Source organism: Dermacentor variabilis, chromosome 4, assembly GCF_050947875.1.
Source record: "Dermacentor variabilis isolate Ectoservices chromosome 4, ASM5094787v1, whole genome shotgun sequence".
Taxonomy (NCBI): Eukaryota; Metazoa; Arthropoda; class Arachnida; order Ixodida; family Ixodidae; genus Dermacentor; species Dermacentor variabilis.
This window is the reverse complement of record NC_134571.1, coordinates 164,287,080-164,309,124: the sequence shown is the minus strand read 5'-3', so window position 1 is coordinate 164,309,124 and position 22,045 is coordinate 164,287,080. Positions and strand designations below refer to the sequence as shown.

At 48.7% G+C, this 22,045-nt stretch overlaps 1 protein-coding gene across 1 annotated transcript in view; it reads left to right on the top strand.

The window, feature by feature from the left end:
• LOC142578040 (uncharacterized) overlaps window positions 1-22,045 on the top strand; it is a 55,734-nt gene that overhangs the window by 7,465 nt on the left and 26,224 nt on the right. The window contains exon 2 of the mRNA XM_075687459.1: window positions 5,918-5,956. Coding sequence (XP_075543574.1) covers window positions 5,918-5,956 — 39 coding nt within the window. The remainder of the gene's footprint in view (window positions 1-5,917; window positions 5,957-22,045) is intronic.

The following is a 22,045-nucleotide window of genomic DNA, read 5'->3' as shown; positions in this document are numbered from 1 at the left end:
CACACATTTTTCGGCGGAAGAAAAAGAAATACTGCGAGCAAAGTACATAATTGCTTTACAACTTGTATCAGCCATTTGAAAGAACGCGGTTAAAAAAATATATGACGCCTTAAGCGCCCAGCCATGGACATGAGCTATCTTTATGAGCACAGGACACCTCAGCTGCTCGAATTGGAGATCACTTCAAAATACAAACCGCGGAAAAGCACATTGTTGCAGCCGGCATTTAACTTTCAAGTACATCTGCAACTGGGATGGTATGGTATGGTACGGTAAAACTTGATAGAAGTCCTCGAGATCGTAAGTCTTCACAAAGCGGGCCACTCCCACGTGGGAACCGGAAGGCCGAGCCTCTCGACCGCATCGTGGGCCTGCCGGACAGCGCAGAGTAGGTCAGCCAGAACAGGGCTGCGGAGAACCACCTCCCATCTGGCCGAGCTGTTATCTGTGATAGAGCGTGAGTGGGCATACTGCCAGAGCATGTGTTCTAACGGGGCTCTTTCTCCACAATCGCGTCAAGTACCATCGGTGTAAGTATCCGGATAGATTTTATGTAAGAGCGGCGGATTGGAATACGTATTCGTTTGTAGTAGGCGGAGCGTTAGTGCTTGAGCTCTATTGAGGTGCGGATGAGGAACGAAGTAGGTTCCACGGCTGAGCTAGTAATGTTTAGTAATCTCGCGTAGGTGGAGGGTGTGTCCCTGTTCTCTGGGGAGTTGGCTTCTGTATGGTTAGGGGTAGCGCGGTGGGCAAGTTCATGCGCAGCCCCGTGAGCCAACTCGTTGAGGTTGGGAGGAGCAGCTTTTTCTGACCCTGATATGCAGGAAACCAATAAATGAAGTGGTGCGTGATTGCCGTGTCTCCAAGAAATGTGGGGGCCTGTTTGGAAACGGTGTCTTGTTCAAATGCTCGGACTGCAGACCTTGAATCACTACAGGTGACACCCTGTGAGCTATGCAGCAGGACCAGTGCAATAGCCATTTGTTCATGTATTTGTGAGTCCCTCGTCCAAACCGAGGCAGCATTGGTGATTCCTTGCCGACCATTGACAGTGACAATTGTGAAACCCTGACGTACGACAGGTCAGAACAAAGCTGACCTGTCGCTGGTCGCTGTGTAGTTAGTTGCCTGAGGAGGTTGGCCGCCCTTGCCCTTCTACTGCGATAATGATCGGGGTGCATGTTCCTAGGTATGGCCACGACTGTAATGTTCTCACGAATCGACGGAGGAACGTCAGAGAGCTATTTCTCTACCCTATCGGGGTGATATCCGACTTACTGTAAGATGTATCTCCCTGCCTTCGTTGTAATTAGACGAGTTAGCTGTGCGTGCCCCTGGGCTTCGGCAATCTCTTCCAGAATATTATTAATGCCAAGCTGCCTTCAGCGCTCTGTACAATTCAATACGGGTAACCCGAGAACCCGCTTAGTAATCTTCCTAAGCTTTGCATTCAATTTATCCCACTCAGCCCGTTACCACCGATGCATGACTGCCACGTAGGTAAAGTAGTACAGAGCGAAGTCATATATTAGTCGAATGAGGTTTTCCTCCTTGAGGCCATGATGCCGATTTGATACCCTCCGAACTAAACGAGTGGCACTTTCAGTTTTAGCAATTAGCTTGCCTATGGTGTTGTCATTTGTACCCCTGACTCGACGATCATGCCCAAGACCTTGATAGAGTTGACTCTGGGTATGCGGCAACTGTTTCTTGTATATAGGTTAATGTCTCTGTCTCCTAGCGATGGCCACCGCTTAGGCCTTGGACCGCGTTTGTTGGGACTGTACAGTAAGAGTTCCGACATCAAAAGGGCGCATCTAAGACCGGTGGTTTCAAGATAGGTTTCGATAGCGTCTACGGCCTCCCATAAGGCTTACTCAACCTGACCATCATTCCTTCCTGTGCACCATATAGTTATATCGTCAGCGTACATAGTGGGCTTGATGCCTTCAGCCTCGAGAAGCTTTCTGCTTAGACCGACCATGGCTATATTGAATAAAAATTGGAAAAGACTGCCCCCTGTGGCGTGCCCCTCTCGCCGAATTCCAGCAGTTGTGATTCGAGATCGGCCACCCGGAAGATAGCCTTCTTATCTGAGACGATTCTCTAACATAGTTGTAGAATCTCTCACCCACAGTGAGCCGAGATACCGAGGCTAGAATGCGCATGTTGAACGTTATCAAACGCCTTCTCAATATAAGGTCCGAAAATGGACCTGACGAATCTCACCAACGCTAAACTCCGTATCCAGGAAGTAATCGGCATGGCCCAGTTAAACGAGATGTACAGGAGACCGCCCTGACCCGACTGGGAGACATTGGTTAGCAAGAGTGCGAATTAACTCATCCTCAGAGGTCATTCGTCCGGACTTATGTGCGGTTCTACCAATGACATGCCTCTGATTAACTTAGTATTGTCTCGTTAAGGCGATGCTTAAGCAAGTTCCAAGTTTTACCATTACGCATTTCGCCCTCTATTGAATTGCAAACCTAGTCCTGCTGCTGCTTGGAGGGGATTATTCTCCTCAATGTGTTTGTTAATCTCATCTATCTTTTTGCGTAGCCTACTATTAGGTTGCTGACACATCTGTTGAGAATGGATTGCTTGGCCTCTGAAAGATGGGCTAACCTGCTGTCGATTTTCTCAACGGGAAGGTCGGTGCAGATCTTCTAGGTTGCACGCCGAACGTCCTGTTGGATCTGACCCATTCATTGTTCTATGGTAGGTCGGAAATCTGAGGGGGCCTCTCCTCCTGAAGCTTGCGGCATTTAGACCAGCCCGCGCACGAGAATTCGCGCTGTTTTTTACCCAGGATAGGAAGCTGGGCCTCACAAATTTAATGGTCACTACCAAGGTTCTCAGCCAAGTCATTCCATTTGGCATCAGTCACGTTCTTGACAAAGATGAGATCAGGGGTAGAGTCTCTACACGTGGATATCCCGATTCGGGTTGGAAAATTAGGGTCAGCGATCAGCGTCAGGTCCAGATCCATGGCATTCTGCCAGGGGCGCTTACCCTTATTGGTATTTATAACCTCAGACAAGAAACGGGGCACTAAAGTTCCCTGCAGCACTAAGATGGTTTGAGCTTGCCAGGTGTACGGTCTTGCAGAGCAGTCTTAAATGGTTGTCTGCTATCATTGTGACTACTGTAAATGTTAAGAACATATATGCTGCCTTGGTTGACTCAACCAGGTACGATCTCTACCATCACATACTCAATATTACAACCCGCCATCTTGAGAACATGTGCTACATGAGTGAGTTTCTTACTTTACCCCTTCCACCCCTACTGCACGGCGACCGAGCAAAACCCGGTCATCGACATGCCAGGCGAGAGGGTTTCCTGTAATTAGATAACTTGGGGCTTCCTTTCACAACTCCGTAGATATTGCTGTAGGGGAACCTTTTTCCTAGAGAAGCCCCTAGAGTTCTACTGCCAAATTTGGTAGGTCTCAAGGGGGCGGAGTTGGACATCAATCCTAGGTGGGGATAGAATCGTGGCTACATTGCTAGCTACTGGGTCAGAAAGAAGTATTGGTGGGTTCGGTGGCGCTACCGGGCCCACAACTAACTCGAGAAAGGATTCCATTTTGGCCCACGACTGGTTGGTGTTTGCTTCTAATGTCGTCATCTTGCTTTGCATATCAGAGTTCTTATCACCTAACCGTTTCATACTTTCCCTGAGAGCGGTTAACATATCGCGCACCTCTGATTTACGTTTACGGAACACGTTCTACTGATCACAAGCTATTGCCCTCTTTTTCGGGGGTCGTGACCCGTGGCTACCATCGGCTATCGGGACTTCCAGAATTTCCGCGTTGACAGTAGTGGTGGGTTGCTAGTTCCTAGCGCCCTTAATCTCTGCTATCTCAGACAGGTCTCGTGGCCGCGTTCTCGAGCTCTAGTCTCGTGATTTTTCCAACCTATCATCACGCTCCAAAATATCGTCACGGACCGGATCGGCCCAAGTTGGGTGGCCCTCCTTGTGGACGACCTGCTGCTGGTGTTGATGGCCCCTGGCTCTGGTTCTGGACTTGGATCCGCTTCTGGGCACGAAGCAAACCATGGAAGCAGATCGTTCCCTGGAGTGACCACGGAAACGGCTCCGACTTAAACTCCTGGTACGGTGGCGACCCCTACACAGCGATCTGTAGCGACGGCAACTTGCCTCGAGGGCTGGTTGCTCAGGGCGTTGCTGGACGAGCTCCGGGAACTGGAGCTCGGTACCGCGGTAATCCGGGGCAGGGATTCTCATTCGGCTCCTTTCGGCTCTGGTTCCTTTTCTTCAACGACTTCAACCGACGTATGGGATTCTAAAGCGTTGTCTGCAATCTTTCCCTGACGTCAGGTGGCTCTCGCCACACAACTTGCATTTAGGCACGCACTGATGCTGCTCGTCTGTGTTCGAGGCTCCACATCCTCTGCATGCGGCCTCACTGGGCGTCGAACATGCGTCGGCATGATTTCCGAGCCTTCCCCAAACGTAGCAGATGTCGATTTGCTTACGATATAAAGTACATCTGACCAATGCATTGTCATACCTGACGTAGTTAGGCACCCAGTGTGCGTCACAGGTAATTATTGCGGTGCTGGTATCCTTGATCCTCTTGGCTACCAGCGTAAAGGGGTTTCTTGCATTGAAAATATTGCGCTGCAACACCTTTGTCCCGTCACAACGCGCAACGTCTCGTATTACCCGTTAACAAGTAGCAAATGGTACCGTGCGGTATGCCCCTACCTTGTGCAGTCGACCCGCCACCAAAATATTCTTGCTCCTGACATATTTGATTGCGTTCTCCTCCTCGGGGGTGCAGGCCACGACGATGTTTTGTTGATAGTTAGGGCAGATCGTGTCCGCTTCACGTTTCGAATCCTTGATACAAGCAGCGGTTTTCATTGCATCAGCCACCACAGTCGGGCTCATGCTAGACATACTTACGCCACCCCTCACTCCGATCACAATGTTGATGTCCTCCCTGGGAAGCGCCGGCATTTTTCCACGACAAATAATGCGGCTCTTGACACCAGCGCCGCACCTGCCACAATCTTTCTGCCCGGGCGCCGCGCTAGGCCTAGCTCCATTGCAGGGCCTGTCTTTCGTCGTTTTCGTCAAATGGTGTCTTTGTCCGGCTAATTTCCAGCTGGAATCCTCTGGAAAATCGTCGGGGGATGTTTCTTCATTCGCACAGTGTATTACATAGGAATAGGTATCACCGAGCCACCAAAACGCCTGGAGTGGTTTCCCTCCACGAACTGTTATGGTCCACCGGCGGCGCGGTCTCAAGTGAAGAAGAGCCGTAAAATTTGAAAAAGCCCACGCACTCGCAACAGTCTGGTATCCAGTTGTAGCTCACACCTTTACGGATCCATCGGCGATGAAATCAGGCAGCACCCACAAGCAACAAATATGGTCAGAAACATCCCAAAAGACCGAAGCCGATGCGAACAAAACATTATGTTTTTTTCTTCTTCTTCGCCTCCCTGCACATGGAATGGCCCGCATAAAATTAACGTAAGGGCATGCGCTGTATATCACATGTAGAGCTTCTAGTTCCTGATTTCGGGGCAAGAGTCGCTCATGCAGCAGGAGACACAGTAAGAGTTTTCTTAATTATGGTATTATATTTTTGCGTACCGTGTGTACATTTACGCCAAATTTATGTTCTCGTAAAGCTCAGTGATTGTATAGATCTTAGAAATTCGGAAGCAATACTAGTACATAGAAATGTCGCACAAGATTGCACTCCTCACAAGCATATTCTCATAATAATTAGACAGCGCGAGCAATGGGCTCGCTTTATTCGCGTGTCCGTCTGTCCCTCTTCTGCGGACCGTGTTTTATGTTACCAAACCGCTTTGCATTAAATTGTGCACACTTACATTCCGTGATCGATTAACGTTTGCTTGTTTTTCAGCTGCCCAAATGCTGTTTGCTGATTCGCCTTCGCCCCTGAGTAAGTGCATGTTTTTCGATTGCGTTCATTGAAGGTCGGTGACTTGACAGCGTGAATAGCGCTGCGAATGTTTCCACAATATCACTCCTTTATCGGTAAGATAATGGTGAAATAGGAATGCTTTGGTTCAGGTAGAGCACAACCATATGTGAAGATACATAAGGTGGACTAAGACGCAAGACGTTGCATAATGAAGCCGTGTATTATATACAGTGAGCCACAGATGCTCTTTATTTTTATTTATTACATTAACTAAATAAGTTATAACCACTCCCATCAAAAAAGAAAGGCTTGCGCAAACGATAGCAGGAGATATATCTCTAAATAATATTGTAAGCAATCTTATAAACAGCGGAAAACCATCAAACTCACTGTTCGTACATCCGTGGTAAATGATTTTTAACAGCTTCCGGGAATCATTGGAATGCAGTTCCCTCTCTATAATGAAACAAATTTAATTCGAACTGGTTGAGGAAAGTTCTAGTGAGAGCACCTTGCGTTCCGCACTTGTTCGTTTATGAAATTGGCGTAGACTTAGAACAAAGCGTTCTTCCAAGTACCACCTCACATGTTTTCACGACTATTGCATCCTAAGAAAACGGAAAACATATCAAACTGTGCATCTTCACGAGAAGTAGAGAAGTGCTGTCGCCCAGCATCAGGCTTTTTAATAAAAGCCTTGCAGTCCGCTGAATGATATGCGAAAAAAAATTGTATCGTTCTTACAGCCAATAACACTGTGTTCAAACAAAGCAGTTGGCTGGAAACAAAAGAAGGCTTGCTTTTATAATGACCATTCACGCAGAAGGTTTCACGGTATCGTAATTGAAAGAATGCTTTGAACCACGGATAAATCCGTTTTGCCAAAGCGTTTAGGTAATATCGACTCGGCAGTGTAATATAGCCTATCGAGGAACTGAAATTGCGGGGCAAGCATGGAGAACAAGTTCTAGAGTATTGTTGTGAGGTAATCAATACTAGAACCCTGTAATGATGCACGCGGGTGCACTGCGATGTCCACACTGCGAAGCCGACGACGACAGCGGAGAATGCTGCCTTGTGCGCATCAACAAAAATTTGTCGAGAACGAATTTGTCACAAAGCTGCAGCACGAGGCTACATGAGAATCCAAACGAATCAGCAGCTTGCACACGGAGTACGAAAAGTAACAGTGACGTTTCACTACGTGAACGGGGGCTTCGCGCAAGCTTGTGGACGCTGCAAATATGCGCGGAGCAGAGCACCGTTGAAGCACAAACAGAAAGGGCATTAAGAAGAACAACTTTATTCAAGAATAAAACGCTCAATGGGTGGAGCTAGTAGACAAGGGCCCCACTGGCTTCCACGCGCCGTCTTACTAGTCGGATGATGGCCCTTTGGACCTCTTCCTGTGAACTGGACAGCGCCGCCTCCCATTGTGTATGCTTCGTAATTTCTGTGTTTGTCTTTTGTGCATATGCCGTGCATGCCCATGAGATGCGTCTATGGTTAGCGTGGCCCCACACCATGGGCATGTGTCCGCATATGTTTTGGGGATGAATTTTATGGAGAATGTTCAGATTGTTATATGTATTACTTTCCATCTTTCTCCATATAACATGTTCTTCCTTACTGAGGTTCTTATCTGGCGGTGGAAGTTTCATTCTATTTCCTCTGTGATAGTTTCAAATTGGAGAGCACTTCTGGTCAATCGGGATCAGGTCGTCTGGGGCGCCCTGTGAGCACCCGTGGTGTTTAGCATACGCACGAGCTTCTCTGTCAGCGTCTTATTTTCCCCGATTCCCTCATGACTGGGTAAAATCTGGCTCGGCGTTTTCTTTGTCGTATCATCCTATAGGCTGCGGTGCATACTCGTCCCCTGAGGCAGCTTCTGCATGCCCCTTGAAAGTTTGATAGGATGGTTATTTGTTGTTAGTTTGCTTCCGTCGATTTGATAGGAAGGGCTATTGCGATTTCTTCTGCTTACGCGACACTGGCGTTGTGACTAGAGGCGCTAGTGAGTTGTCTGCCTAATGTTGCGTACTCCAGGGTAGCGTATTGTGCTGCTGCCGAGTAGTAGCGGCGCCTGCCTATCGAAGCTCGACCGACGTTACTTATTGGGTAGCGTGGCGTTGTCGGCGGGCTGCAGCCATCCGGTAGACCATGGCGACCAAGCAAGGGCGAGACGATTTTCTAGTGCAAAACTTGCACGGTTTATTCAAAGGTAGATGAACGAAAATGAGAAGAGCATGAAGTGAATAAAAGTACATTTCAGAGCCCCTTAAATAGGCTCTCTACAATTGTGGGTGGGATCTTGCTTCCGTCAATGTCACGTGACCGGCACGGAAAGAGGGCCCCTCCCCTCTGGTTATACCGTGCCTGCTGAAAGGAAGAAGTCGTCCCGCCTCCAGGAATTGTAGACGCCTGTCCACATCTTCTGTGCTTTGCGGGCTTGTGGAAGTTCTCTTCCAAGACCAATTCGAGGAAAGGGCCTCTCTAAACTCGCACGCACACACACACACACACACACAAAAGAGCCTGTACACTGCGGGGCTTCCGGCAGACAGGCACACTCGAAACGGTCATGGCGAATTACAAAGTCACGCTTCATTTCGACGAGGCCTGGTAAAAGGTTCGGTGAGAGAAAGTTCTTTCTGCACGTGGATCAGGACGCACACAATAGCAGGCGAAGTCACGCCTAATTTCGAAGAGGCAGGGTGAGATGGTCGGTTGAAATTCCTTTCAACACGTGGTGTCAGACGTCAACCCTAACACCAAGCAGTCAGTGACAACAGCTAATATTCTTTTCTGCCTGCCTCGATATCTTGCAGCGTCCACGAAACAAGAGTTTGGTTTGTCTCCCTCCGTTTACTCATTGTAAGCAGCTCTGACTTCTCTTCTGCCTGCATGGAGAGTTGAGTCCATATTTCTGGGTAAGAGCGCCACTTTGATGCAGTTTCTGATTCTAGTGGGGATGGGTTTACCTTGGTTGTGTTTTTCTAGGAGCTCGTGATACCGTAGTCTGCCAAGCAGTTTCCTACCCGAGGTCGTTTGTGCGAGTCTGTTTCATTGAGTTATCAGTTGAGCTTCTACCAGTTCCTCTAATGTTTTATGAATCCCAAGAGACATGAGTTTTTCAGCTGAGGCGCATTGCGTAATTTGTAGGGCGATCTTGTATGTTTTCCTTAAAGGGACACTGAAACGCTTTTGACGATTTTCTACAAACGTATTGAGTCGTTAGAGTAGGTCCTTCTGATCATTAATTGGCACATCTAAGTGCTCCGCGTAAAGCGTGTAATTTAAAATAATGTTTTAAATATGCACATCACTGCCGATCGCAGCGCACTGCTCGGCGGAATTTTAAGCCGCCCCTACCCATATGACCGAAATCACCCATACGACGTCATTGGGGCGAGCTATCCGATTGGCTGCCAAGGGCGCGTGATCGATAATTTTTCCAACTTTATGGTAAACAAATGATCTTCGTAATAGTTGGAATGTTAGCTAATTTGTTTTTATGAAAAGAAAGTAACATAAAGAGGATGCACAAGAACAATTTTTCAGTACACTTAAGCACTTCCGGCACACAGCATGTGTCGTCTGCTTGTGTTACAACGTACTCCATTTTGAAGAGAGCTCAGCGGTGAGAGTCGGTCTCAGTCTTTTCGCGAGCACTAGGATTCGAATTTGTTGCCTTGTGGACTGCAAACGTAGCGACTGGCAATATGTCAAGCTGCGACATCGTGTCCCTCTGCAAGGCAGCGTACGAGCGAACTGGCTGCTGCGCATCGGACTGCCGCTATCCGATCGGTGCCAGGATTTGCGCGTTTGTGGCCGTCACTTTACACCGGAAGATTACTAACGCAAAAGCGTTTCCCGAGTCCGGTATTAGGGAAAACGCAAGCGCAAGGTGTCTGGCCGCTTGACTTTGCCGTAACGGGATGAGCCATGAGATGAGCAGAAGCGCAAATGCGAATGGTCTGCACGGTGCAGCCACTTGGTGGAACAGAGCTCAACCATACACAGTAGCAGCAACGAAGTTTATTCTTCTTTGCTGCTGATGTGTATTTTTCGCAGGAGTGTAATCATGAACACGTTCTTTTTATAAATGTTTCAAATGTTTTACACTTGGTTAGAGGAATATTAACGCTTTGTTTGGCTGGTTAAACGCAGCACCAACAAGTGTATTGACTGTGCTGACCGATCAGGGCGCTCACGTACGTCTATGCTAAAGTTCCTTCATCAGCTTGAGTTTATGCCTACAGTCATTTGCCGAAATGACCAGCTTGCCTGTGGTTACCGGAATACAAGACACGTTCGGCGCTACGACAGAATGCTCGCGACGCACGCTGCTTCGATAGCTCTCGCTTGGGGTCGACGGCCAAGCGGCTAGAGGAGCGGTCTCGCGCGGGCGGGGGCGGGCTCCAAAACAACCGGAAGTGGACGATGTGACGTCGCATCGTGACGCTGAACCAGTGAAGGGGGAGCTTAGCCCCACTCGCTCGGCGAACGAATTGAGGAGAAAAAGCATGGCTAGGGAGGAGGGTAGCTTCTAATCGCTTGTAGCTCCATTAATACGCAACGCTTCACTTAAATTGTGGTGCGAATGTTCTACTTAAGCTGTACTCTACGCGTCTACAAAATTTGTCCGAACCTTTTCAGGGGCCCTTTAAACACGAATTGATCGCATCCCTCTCTGTTTTCGTTAGCTGGTAATACGCCAAGCTGTAAATGAAGTTAGCCTGACTTCTGATTAGACGAAGGGTGTCGATTCCTTCATCCTCGTCTTTCTCGTGGATACCCGCTTTATAATTCTTGCGACTTGTTGTGTTGCCGTCTTGAAGAGGTTAAGCCCGTATTGGCAGTGTTGATGTGATTGTAGCCACAGGCCTAGTACCCGGATTGTGGTCTTCTCAGGTATTGCATCATTTGCAAGTCTGATATTCATGTTAAGGGCAGGGTCCGTCGGGACGTTACGATTTCCTTTGCCTCTCTAGACTCGTGTAATCTAAGTTTCTCAGACGCACATTGCAGCCCTCTGGCTTGCACGTATGTCTCGATTTCACAGACAGATGCTTGTAATCGTTCTTCCTTTTCACGTAGCGACCCGATAACCCATCAGGCTGTAATGTCATCCGCGTATAGTGCGTGCTGGATGCCCGGGATGGTTAGTAATTTCCTTGCAAGGCCTATCATCCACGTTAAATGGCGTTGGCGTGATCGCTGAGCCCTGCGGAGGGCCCTTGTTGGGTGCCTTGAAGGTCTTGATTTATACTCCGCCAAATTTAATCTCAGCGGTTCGTTGATTTAAAAAGCTGCGCACATAGTTGTATATCCGCTCTCCGCAGTTTGTTTTAGTCACGACATTAAGTATTCCTTAGTGGCTTACGTTATCTAAAGCGTCCTTTATGTCGATGGCCTTGACAACGTGTTTGCTTGATCTTGGTATATTTGTCAGGACTTCTTCCTTCGACTGGAGGAGGATGTCTTGAGTTGAGAGCTTGGGTCTTAATACAAACATAGTGTTTGGAATGATTTCATTGTCCTCTAAGTAGTTTTGTAATCTAGAGTTGACTATTCTTTTCAAATAGTTTCTCCAGACAGGAAGTTGAGAAAATTGGTCTAAGGTTATTAATTGCGAATTTCTTGCCTGGCTAGGGAATTAAAACTATTTGAGCGTGCTTCCACTGCCCTGGAGTAGTACCCTGTTTGCAATGTTCATTTATAAATGTAGTATATGCCTGTAAAGCCTCATCGCTTAGGTTTCTAATCAAGGGGTTAGTTATCTCGTATTTGCCTGTCGCTGTGTTTTGGGTCATTTTCGCTATGGCAGCTCTAACTTCTTAGATGGAGAGGGGTTCATTGAGGTCAGGGTGGGAGCACCCCCCCCCCCGCCCCGGTATTTGGTCTCGCAGGGTGGGGGAGATGGGTCTGTTCGGAAACACTTGTTAAATAATTATTGTTTGAGTTCTTATTCCGTCGCTGGGTACGTATGGATTAGCCGTTCCACCGCTTTACAGCCCTCGTTCTTGGTTTTGGTTGGTTCCATAATTGCTTTTAGTATGCGCGAAGTTTTTGCGGTACTCAGTATCTCATTAAGGGATTCACAAAAGCGTTCCCAATTGGACGTAGCTAGTTGCGTTGCGTACTCTTCTGCATTGCGGGTGAATTCTGCAATGCATATTTTGAGCTTCCGGTTCTGTTTTTGTCGCTTCAATCTTTGTGTTAGTCCTCTGCGTGCCTCCCAGAGATGCAGTAAGTGAGAACCTATCTCAGGTATGTCACATGCGCAGGAAAATTCTTGTGTGACTTTATCCTTGTGTGTTCTTAAACTTTTACACCATTTACTTAAACTATCGATTTTGATGCTTTGTTGGCTTTGCATCTGGCGGTATTTCACCCAGTATGTAATTTCGGCTGTTCCTTATGTGTATTTTGATTTTCCCAACCCCAATTGTGGTGATTATGATATAAGGGTCGCTATCTGAATCCTTTAGGGTGTATCCAGTGCACATGTTCGTATTTCTTCACTATCGTTAGGTCAGGGCTGCTGTCCGTGCTCACACTGTTGCCCTGTCAAATGGGCACTGCAGGATCAGTTATGATTGTCATGTCGAGTTGTTCCGGCTGTTCCAGAATTTTTCTGCCCTTAGCGTCCTGTTTTGGGTATCGCCAACTAGGAGTTTCGGCGTTGAAGTCACCTGCTATCACCAGTTGCCTTCCCTTTACCAGGCGGGCAGTTTCCTGCAGGAGGCTGTCAAACTGTGTATTTCTCTGGTTTGGTGGACTTAATGTTAATTAAAAATACACTCTTTTTGTTCAGGCCTTTATGTATTATTTATCTTAGTGAATGAATATCCGTGTCGGTAAAAGGATTGTATTTGATTGCGGTAATCGATTTCAATACCAAGGTAGTTATTGCTTTCTCCGAATCCGGCTGTTTTTACACCTCGTGTTCCTGAAGGTTTGGAGTGGATCCGACTTCCTCAAGGGCTATAACAGCTAGTGGCTCACTTTGTGAGCTCACCAGCTATGCTAAAGGTCCCCTTTTCCGCCGGTATCCACGACAGTTCCACTGCCAGATTCCGCAATTTTCTGTTACAGTTGCTTTATGTTTAGGCATGGTTGCTTTCTTGTGCAATGGCTGCTAGCCTGGTCTGGCGTATGGCTTCTTGGTTCTCTCTCTAATGCTAACTCCAGTAATTTGCTTACGCACCATTTTTATGATTTTAATTTGCATAGCCTGATGTTTTTTGTCGGACTTCAAACTCGGTCATTTGTTGCGTTAGTTGTGCTATTTGGTCTGACACATGGTGGGTGAGCTGCTCTGCTATTGAAGGTAATAGTTGTTGGAAAGTCTCTTGGATTTTTTGTGTCTGGAGTTTTTCGAGCGTTAACCTTGTTCCTGTAATCTAGGGTGCTTTTGGGGTGCTGGTGCAGTTTGCCCCGAAGCCTGCTCTGACGGTGCCAGTTTAGTCTGTATTTCAATATGTAAAGAGCACGGCACAAAGATCAGGGCAGAAGAAGACAAACGACAGGGTCGTCTTCTGCCCTGACCTTTGCGCCCTGCTCTTTGCACATTCAAGCATGAACCAACTAGCCCAAGCAAGAGTTTTACTTTAGCCTGTGTATTCTGTTGCTGCGACAGCATTTGCTTTAGTATCGGATCCTCACACTCTAAGGCGCCTAAGCTAACTCTAGATCTCGTTCTAGGCGTGTTATCTGTGCAGTTGTTTGATGTGTGGATTTGACGGCTGTTGCTGAACAGCTCACCTTGTTTTTGTCGCCTTAATTCTTTGGAGATGGTTTCTTGTTCTTCTGTTGCTTGGTGCTTTCCATCTCCTCTTGTTTTCGGCCCCGGCAGTTGGATCATCCTCGGGAGGTTGACCTGGTACGCGAGCGGGTCCTCTCGCACGAGTCAGATTTCTCTCAGTCCGAACTGGGCCACCTCTTTTTGGGGGTTCCTGTGAGGTGGTTATGTTGTCTCATACGCTGGCTTCCGCTTTTCAGGACGCGCTTCAGTTTTTTGGTGCAATATGGTGCCGCTGTAGGATGAGCTCCCTCGCACAAGGCACACTCGGGCGCACACTCATGGTCCGCTGGTGGGTCGCGGAGGCCACATTTCGCCCAAGCCTTGATGATTGGTGTTGGACAGACATGCGTCCTATGTCCTTGATTTTGGCAGATCTTGCTGTATTGTCGAGTGGGTTGGTAGGGGCCATCGATGGGGCCAGCGTTCGATGAGGCCATCGAACGTCAGCACTTCCGTCCTCGATTTGCCAAGCATGCGGGCGTACAGTATTCGTACCCCTTGCGTCCGCACTCTTAGGTTGTTGAGTTCGCCTTCTGTAGCTTCATGCTCCAGTCCATGTTTGACTCCCTTGAGTAGGTTTTCGAACGTGGAGATCTATGTGTTTACAGAACGTCTGATGCCTTGCAGCTCCAGCTACTACACGGCGATCCTCTACTCCACCTCCAGGCGCCGTTTTCTTCCAGCGCTCACTTCCATCGCGGCTTCAAGCGTAATCTCGCCAATTTCAAATACGGGCCATGTACGCTTACGCGTAAAATAAGCGAATAACTTTCGGGGAGAAGTCGGTGATCGTGAAACCTGCGGCGAGAGATTCAAGGTAGCGTCCGGGGCGAGGGCGTAGTGACTACTCGAGCTCTAAGCCTGTGCTTTCAACACGCTCCCACCTGGACGCAGATACCTTATCTCATACCGCCCGAAGGCTGCAACTAGCAACGCCGTAAGGGTGTCCGGCGTGCCCTGCCCGGCGCTTCCGATATTTCAGCCAAGTCCCGGCTGGTGAATGTAGACAGGGCTGTCCATCCGCTACCAACGCACACAAGGATCGACGCTGTACTAGGACGTGTTCTCAATCTTCTCTTCGCATGCTTATCGTCCTGACCCTACATCGTGTCTCCGTCTCTGGTTAATGATCTTTGTGTACCCTAAACGCTTGCATGCACTTCATCTCTCTTTATTTTGTGTTTTCGGTTTGCTTGCCCTGGGTGCTTTAAATCTAGCTTGTTTGTTGTGCATCTTAAAAGGCAGCTTCGTCGTTTGCGATGAGCTTCATCATCCTGTTAGGTGCTTTAAATCTAGCTTGTTTGTTGTGCATCTTAAAAGGCAGCTTCGTCGTTTGCGACGAGCTTCATCATCCTGTTATTGTTTATCTATCTAAATTGCCGTAACGCGAGGACACACAGCTTCCTAATAACCTGACGGAAAAGCCAAACTACTAGGAAAGAGCAAGAAACTTGAAAAGTACCTTGAAAAGCAACTACCTGCGACAGTTTGAATCTTGACTACAGGTGTGAGCGACGAAAATGCGACTTAGCTACAAAGAAGAATCCAGCAAGAAACCCCACAAGCACTGCCAAGAGCTTTCATGCGTGCGACTGCCCTCTGATGTGAAGAAAGTGCTCAGTTTGTAATACGAAGTCCAGTAGAACGTGCGCTGTGTCAATATTCTCGATGCAGTCACAAGAAGATTTTCCGCTCTTGCCTATCACAATCTGCTTCCGCAAAATATCGCCGATCTCCTACACGCACGCACCCAAATCGATGAAGTGATCTGGGCAAGCGTCGCTTCTTGCCTTGCTGCGATAGTTTTGTCATAGTGGAGGCTTAATTGTGCTTTTTGGACACGAAGCCATCTGAGGCGATGACAGCCCCAAGGTCACCAAGGTTCCACCACCAAAGTCGAGCACGCCTCTTCTCACTGCGTCTCGCAGGGATAAAGTGCAAAGCTTGCAACGTAGGCATGGAGACGTCCGGTTCCTGTTTCTCTAACAGCGAGCCAATGGACTCCGACGATGGCTACACCGTCGTGTAGGGCAGGCGAATGAAGAGAAAATACCGCAAGACAACTAACGACGTCAGTGACCAGGGCCCAACGGACCACCTACTCCGTCTTACAGGATCGCTTTTGTGCCGCTCGATGTGTCTAAGAGTTTAAATTCTGTAGGCAGACAGATTCTTAACACTTACCTTGGTAATTTGGCCCCGAAAGGAATTAACAAAGTGCGTTTTCACACGAAGAAAAACGTAGTTACAGGGGAAGTAACGACGCAGGCCACACTAAAAAATATTGAAAACCGTACGCATACTAGGACACATAGAAGTCCGGTCTTTCACCGTGCACTGTGGTCGCACTAGGGCAGGTGTTATTTCCGATGTCGTGATTGACATCAGCGACAAAGAGCTACGAAGGCTTCTGTCTTCAATAGAGAAGGACATAGATTTTCACCGCTTCGGTCGATCGGCGAACGTCAAGCTTCTTTTCGAGGGAGACACGCTACCTGATCATGTCAAGGTGGGTTACGTGAGACACCAGGTGCGTCCTTATGTGCACCGCCCACTGCGATGCCACAAGTGCCTTAAGCTAGGCCATGTCAGCGCTGTATGCACAGGCCATACGGCATGCCTCCGCTGTGCCGGCAGCCATGACGTATCTTCGTGCACAGTGAAAGAAATGAAGTGCTCAAATTGCGATGGACCCCACGATGCCAATTCCAAGGAGTGTGCTAAACAAAAAAGGAGAAAAAAATACTGAACAAAATGAGCAAGGCAAGTATGTCTCACAAGGAGGCGGCAGCGTCAGTGCAAAAGCGGAGGAGACGAACGCGTCATCGGCGTGCGCAAGCTGTAGGTCCAAACGAGAGCTCCCTGGCTCAAATTCCGCAGGTCCAGGAGGAGGTAGTTGAATTGGCATCGATAAATCTCTCTAACATTGCTTCAAGCAAGCTGCGCAAGCCCGGAATCGAATGTATGGCCACCCTTGCCGCCGCGAACACGGGCCTTAGACTGTCAGTGCGAGCAAGGACAGTGCACTCACATGGCACCACCGGGCTCTGTTATTAAAACCACGCTGCGACAAATAATCGCCGCCCTGCAGCTGCTACTGTCCGGTTTAAATACGCCAGTGGCGCTAACAGCGGTAAAAATTATGAACGCTATAGACAGTCTCCTGGCTACATTGCAGGAACTTCTAACTCTGCTCGCTGAGATGACTGTGCTGTGGTGTGAAGTGCACACGTACACAATGCGCAGATACAGGAAGGTGTGCAGCGCTCATGGTATTTTCCGTACCACTACCCTTCCTTCCTCTTCTCATCCCACCTCTGTTATTCCACAAACCCCTTCCGCAGCGTGGAGTGGCAGGATAGAGGCACTTCACTCAGGCCAACTTCTCCACCTTTCTGCCATTAAATATTATCTCTCTCTCTCTCTCATTTCGTGCCGTGAGCTAGTAAAAATGGGTCTTGTTTATCTGCATCGATATATATAGGAGAGAAGCAATCTGGGCTGCAAGAGTTCTCAGAAAGCGTTTTCGGTCACAAGCAGATGCCTCCAGCATTTGTTTTGTACACATCGCACTCGGGAACGCAAAAATCAGAGGTCTTCTTTTTCGCCAAGTCATTAAGACATCGAAATGAAGCACGCGGTGCTCGTCAGACGCTTACAGAGTAAAAGGTTAGTTTCTCCAGAAATCTGAGAGTTGTGAAGTGTTATAAATCCGTAATCATTTGTGTGTCGACTTACTGACGAAAACCGTCCATTACGCGGGATACTTAGAAACTCAGTGTCTTACTCACTGGGCTTAGCACCCACACTTGGAGACAGTGAATATTCACAGCCAGATAACAATCCGCACACAATCAACACAGAATCAATACATAATCAACAGAGCCAGATACGAACTCAATGAATTTATAAGTGATGAGGGTTGATAACTGTCGGATTAAGTCGGATAAGGGTTATTAAGGGTGAGATCATATTTGATAACGCTGAGAAGGACATATAAGGGTGAAAAGGGTAGGGTGTCAGGAGTGACAAATATAAACAAAGAAAAAAGACGAGGAAGAAGAATTGAAGTGAGTGCGTGGAGCCGCCATTTGGTGAAGGGACGCGCGCAGAGAAGGACGTGGTGGCCGAGGCACGGTGTTCCAGGAGAAGACGGCCGGAGATCGCCTCTCTGGGTCCTGCCCCACTTCCTAGCCGACGCATTGACGTCCTGCCCGAGTACCAGGTTCGGTCAGCAGATAAACGAAGTCCCCGGAACTACCGCTGGCCCGGACCTACATGCTAGGACACGTCAGCGTTTACGCCGCTGAACGAAGACGCGCGCAGGCTGGCTGCAGCCAGTCACCGTCCCGTCTAGGGAACTAAGCTGGGCTGGCGCGCATCGGGAGCGCCAGCCGACACGAGCCCCGCTCTGCCGGAGCGCGACAGCTCCTCAGTGACTGTTCCTTCGTCACGTCGCCCGGGGCATCGGTGACGCCGGACACCAGCGACGACTGAACACGACCGGATTGCAACGACGGACCACAGACCGGGGGGAAGCCGATATCCGCCCCGAACTGAACCGGTACTGTAAGCGCCCCTACTATAGCGCATAGACGATCGCCGCACTGACGTTAGTAAATGCGGTTGTGTGAGCATAAAGCTTAGCAAGGGAGGACGCATTCCGTTGCAATAAGTGTTGAATGTTACTGTGTGCTACTCCTGCTAAAATAGCCTATGGAATGAATGTTGTGTGTCCTGCACATTGTGTTCATGTGTTCCTTTTGCCTCCACAAGCAAGCGTACCAGGCGTTAACGTATTCGTGACAACGTTGGCTTGACTGCCAGGATCCCTTTAACTTCCTCATGTGCCTGGGGGTGTCTTGAGCAGTGGAATGGACGTTGAACGTTCGATGACTGCTGGGAGTGCCGCGGGCATGTCGGCTGAAGCCATAATAGCGCTGTATCACGAGGAACAGAAGCGATTAAGAGAAGAACGCGCAGAGGCGCGAGAGGCTACCAAGGAAGCGGAGGAGAGAGCGAAAGCTGCGGACGAGCCTGCATATAGGACCTTAATGATAGAAAAAGAGATTACGGAAAAGAAATTGCAGCTGCGCATGAGTGACAGTGGAGGAGAGGCAGGAAATATACCTGGTATCTGAGAGGATAGCGACAGTGTGTCCCCAGAAGTTAATCGTCCCATTTGATGAAAGGCAAGATGACCTAGATGCCTACATACAGCGTTTCGAGCGAATAGCAACTGGACAACGCTGGCAGAAGGGTGACTGGGCGATGGGAGTGAGTATGTGCCTTGTGGGGGAAGCGTTCGCCGTTTACAGCCGGATGTCAGCGACTGATGCACTAGATTACGACAAAGTGAAGAAGGCTCTCCTACCACGCTTCAGACTAACGGCGGAAGGTTTTAGGGATAAATTTCGAAAGTCCGAGCCACACGAAAACGAGACGGGCCAGCAATTCGCCGCTCGAATCTCCAACTACTTTGATCGTTGGTTGGAGATGGCTAACATAGAGAAGACATTTGAAGAAATGAGAGACAATATGTTTGCAGAACACTTCCTAGCATCATGACATCAGGGCATGGCAATATTCCTGAAAGAGCGCAACTTGAGGACGGCCGCGGAACTATATGAAAACACAGACGCTATTTAGAAGCCCTAGACCAAGAGAATTGGGGAAAGGGGAAGGAATATAAAAAGACACATAATGAGAGAGTAAAGACTCGGAGCACAATAAAAAGTTTTATGTGTGACGGGATAGGGCATCGGGCTGTGAATTGTCCCTCATGTTGCATTCAGAGTCCGACGTTGAAGTACGAGGGGTATGGATGGCATGGACATACAATACAAAGCTGCCGAGCTAAGCGAGAAAGTAAGATGGCATGCATTGTTGCGAGCGAAAGGCCCATTGATGTTGACATCCCGCAAATTAAACAGAAGGAGTCCAGCTATAAGGCAAGTGCTGTCATGGCAGCTCCGTGGTGGGAAGACCCGGAAACCTCGATGCCGGTTGTAGTGGGAGTGCTGCAGGGACAAAAAGTGTTGGTACTCAAAGACACTGGGCCCAACATTGTTTTGGTAAGGCAATCCATGGTGCTGGAAAGAGATATCACGCGTACAGAAACACCAGTTCGATTGGCTGATAGTACGGTACGGCGAATGCCCGTGGCTCGTGTATTGTTTTTCACGCCTTAATACTGCGATCGGACTGAAGCTCGGTGCGTCAAAGAACCGCTTTACGACGTTATTCTTGTGAATGTGCCAGGAGTCAGAAGAGTGGATGATCCAGATCCCTTCTGGAGTTTTCCCAATATCCAAATTACAAGTATGACGGAGCATGAACCCACCGAAGCCGGGGGCCGAGACAACGAAAGAAGTTTGGATCCGTATACCAGAGAAGATACGATATTGTCAGTGGAGAAAAGCACAAGGAACCAAGATAGGAAAGATGTCCATATAAAGAATATTTCAAGCACCACCATGGATATAACCGTGACAGAAATGAAAAAAGGCAAGAAGCGGACAGTAATTTGCGACGTTATTTTGAAATTTTAGGGAAATGGGTCCAGTGTAAGAAGAGCCGAGTCGTACATAAGTTTGATAATGTTGAATTACTGTACCGAATAGCCAGAACCTACGATAGAAGAGAAACACGACAGTTAGTAGTGCCAGTAAATTTACGAAGAGTAGTCCTCGAGCTGTCCCATGACACTATAACGGCTGGACATAAAGGAGTAAGGAAGTTGACCAGTAGAGTATCAGAAGAATTCTTTTGGCCGTGCATGCAAAGTGACATTAAACGGTTTGTGCGATGTTGCGAGATATGTCACAGAACCACACCAAAAGGGTTGATATCAGACGTACATCTAGGGACTACGCCTATTGTTAAGCAACCGTTGCAAAAGGACACAGAAATGGTCATCCAAGAGTTGGCTGCGGAATTTTCATATCAAGCAGGCATCCCAACAATAGAAATGGCCAACAGACGGGCGCAAGAATTGAAGAGCAATGGACGTGTCATCGCTGTGTCCGAAAACTTTGGCAAGCTCTCGGCATGCAGGTCTAGGTCTAGTGCCAACAACTACTGTCCTCCTTATCATTCTACCCATGGTCATGTCTCGATGAGGCGCCGGCGTCAAGAGCCAGGACCCGTGCAAAGCTTCCTGTCTTGATAAATTAATGTCAGACAAGAACCGGTAGGTCGGAGTTTGCGAACCACATGAGTGAACGTGCCACGAAGGACATCACTGATTTTGCTGAATACGTTCGTTTTAGTTAATAACACTGAACAAGTATACAATCATACTTGGAGACTGCTTGTTGCGCATGGATATAGTGTTTAGAGCTTCTGAGGAGTCTTCCGCAAACACTCGCGGAAAACAATGCTATGTGAATGGTGGCACCGTCGACATTGACGTATGGTTAAGACTCGGCAGGAACTTACGTGATGTGTGCGTGTGTGTAGTGAAGTGCGGTGGAGTGCAGTGAGGTGTGAAGGAAGAAACGGCGAAGTTATATGTGGTATGGTGAAGTGAAGTGCAGTGTCCATGTAAGCCCAAGAGGTGACGAGGAGTGAGTGATGTTTCCGTGGAGCGAAAACTCGGAAAATAGAGGGGTCATTGTCAGGAGTGAAGAGTATAAACAAAGAAAGAAGGAGAGGAAGAAGGAGTGAAGCCAGCGCGCGGAGCCGCCATGTTGGAGAAGGGGCGCGCAGGGAGGAACGTTGTGGCCGGGGCACAGCGTTCTAGGAGAAGGCAGCCGCAGATCGCCTCTCTGGGTCCTGCCCCCGATCCTAGGCGACGCATCGACGTCCCCCCCAGTACCAGGCTCGGCGAGCAGATGACCGACGTCCCCGGAACTACCGCTGGCCCGGACCTACCTACCAGGACACGTCAGCATTTATGCCACTGAACGTAGACGCGCGGAGACTGGCTGCAGCCAGTCACCGTCCCGTCTAGGGAACTAAGCTGGGCCGGCGCGCACCAGGAGCGCCAGCCGGCAGGAGCCCCGCTATGCCAGAGCGCGACAGCTCCTAAGCGACTGTGCCCTCGTCTCGTCGGCCGGGGCATCGGTGACGCCTGACACCAGTGACGACTGAAGACGACCGGATTGCAACGATGGACCACAGACCGGGGGGAAGCCGATATCCGCCCGGAACAGAACCGGTACTGTAAGCGCCCCTACTGTAGCGCATAGACAATCACCGCACTGATGTTAGTAAACGCGGTTGTGCGAGCGTAAAGCTTAGCAAGGGAGGACACATTCCATGTGCAATAAGTGTTGAATGTTAGCGTGTGCTAC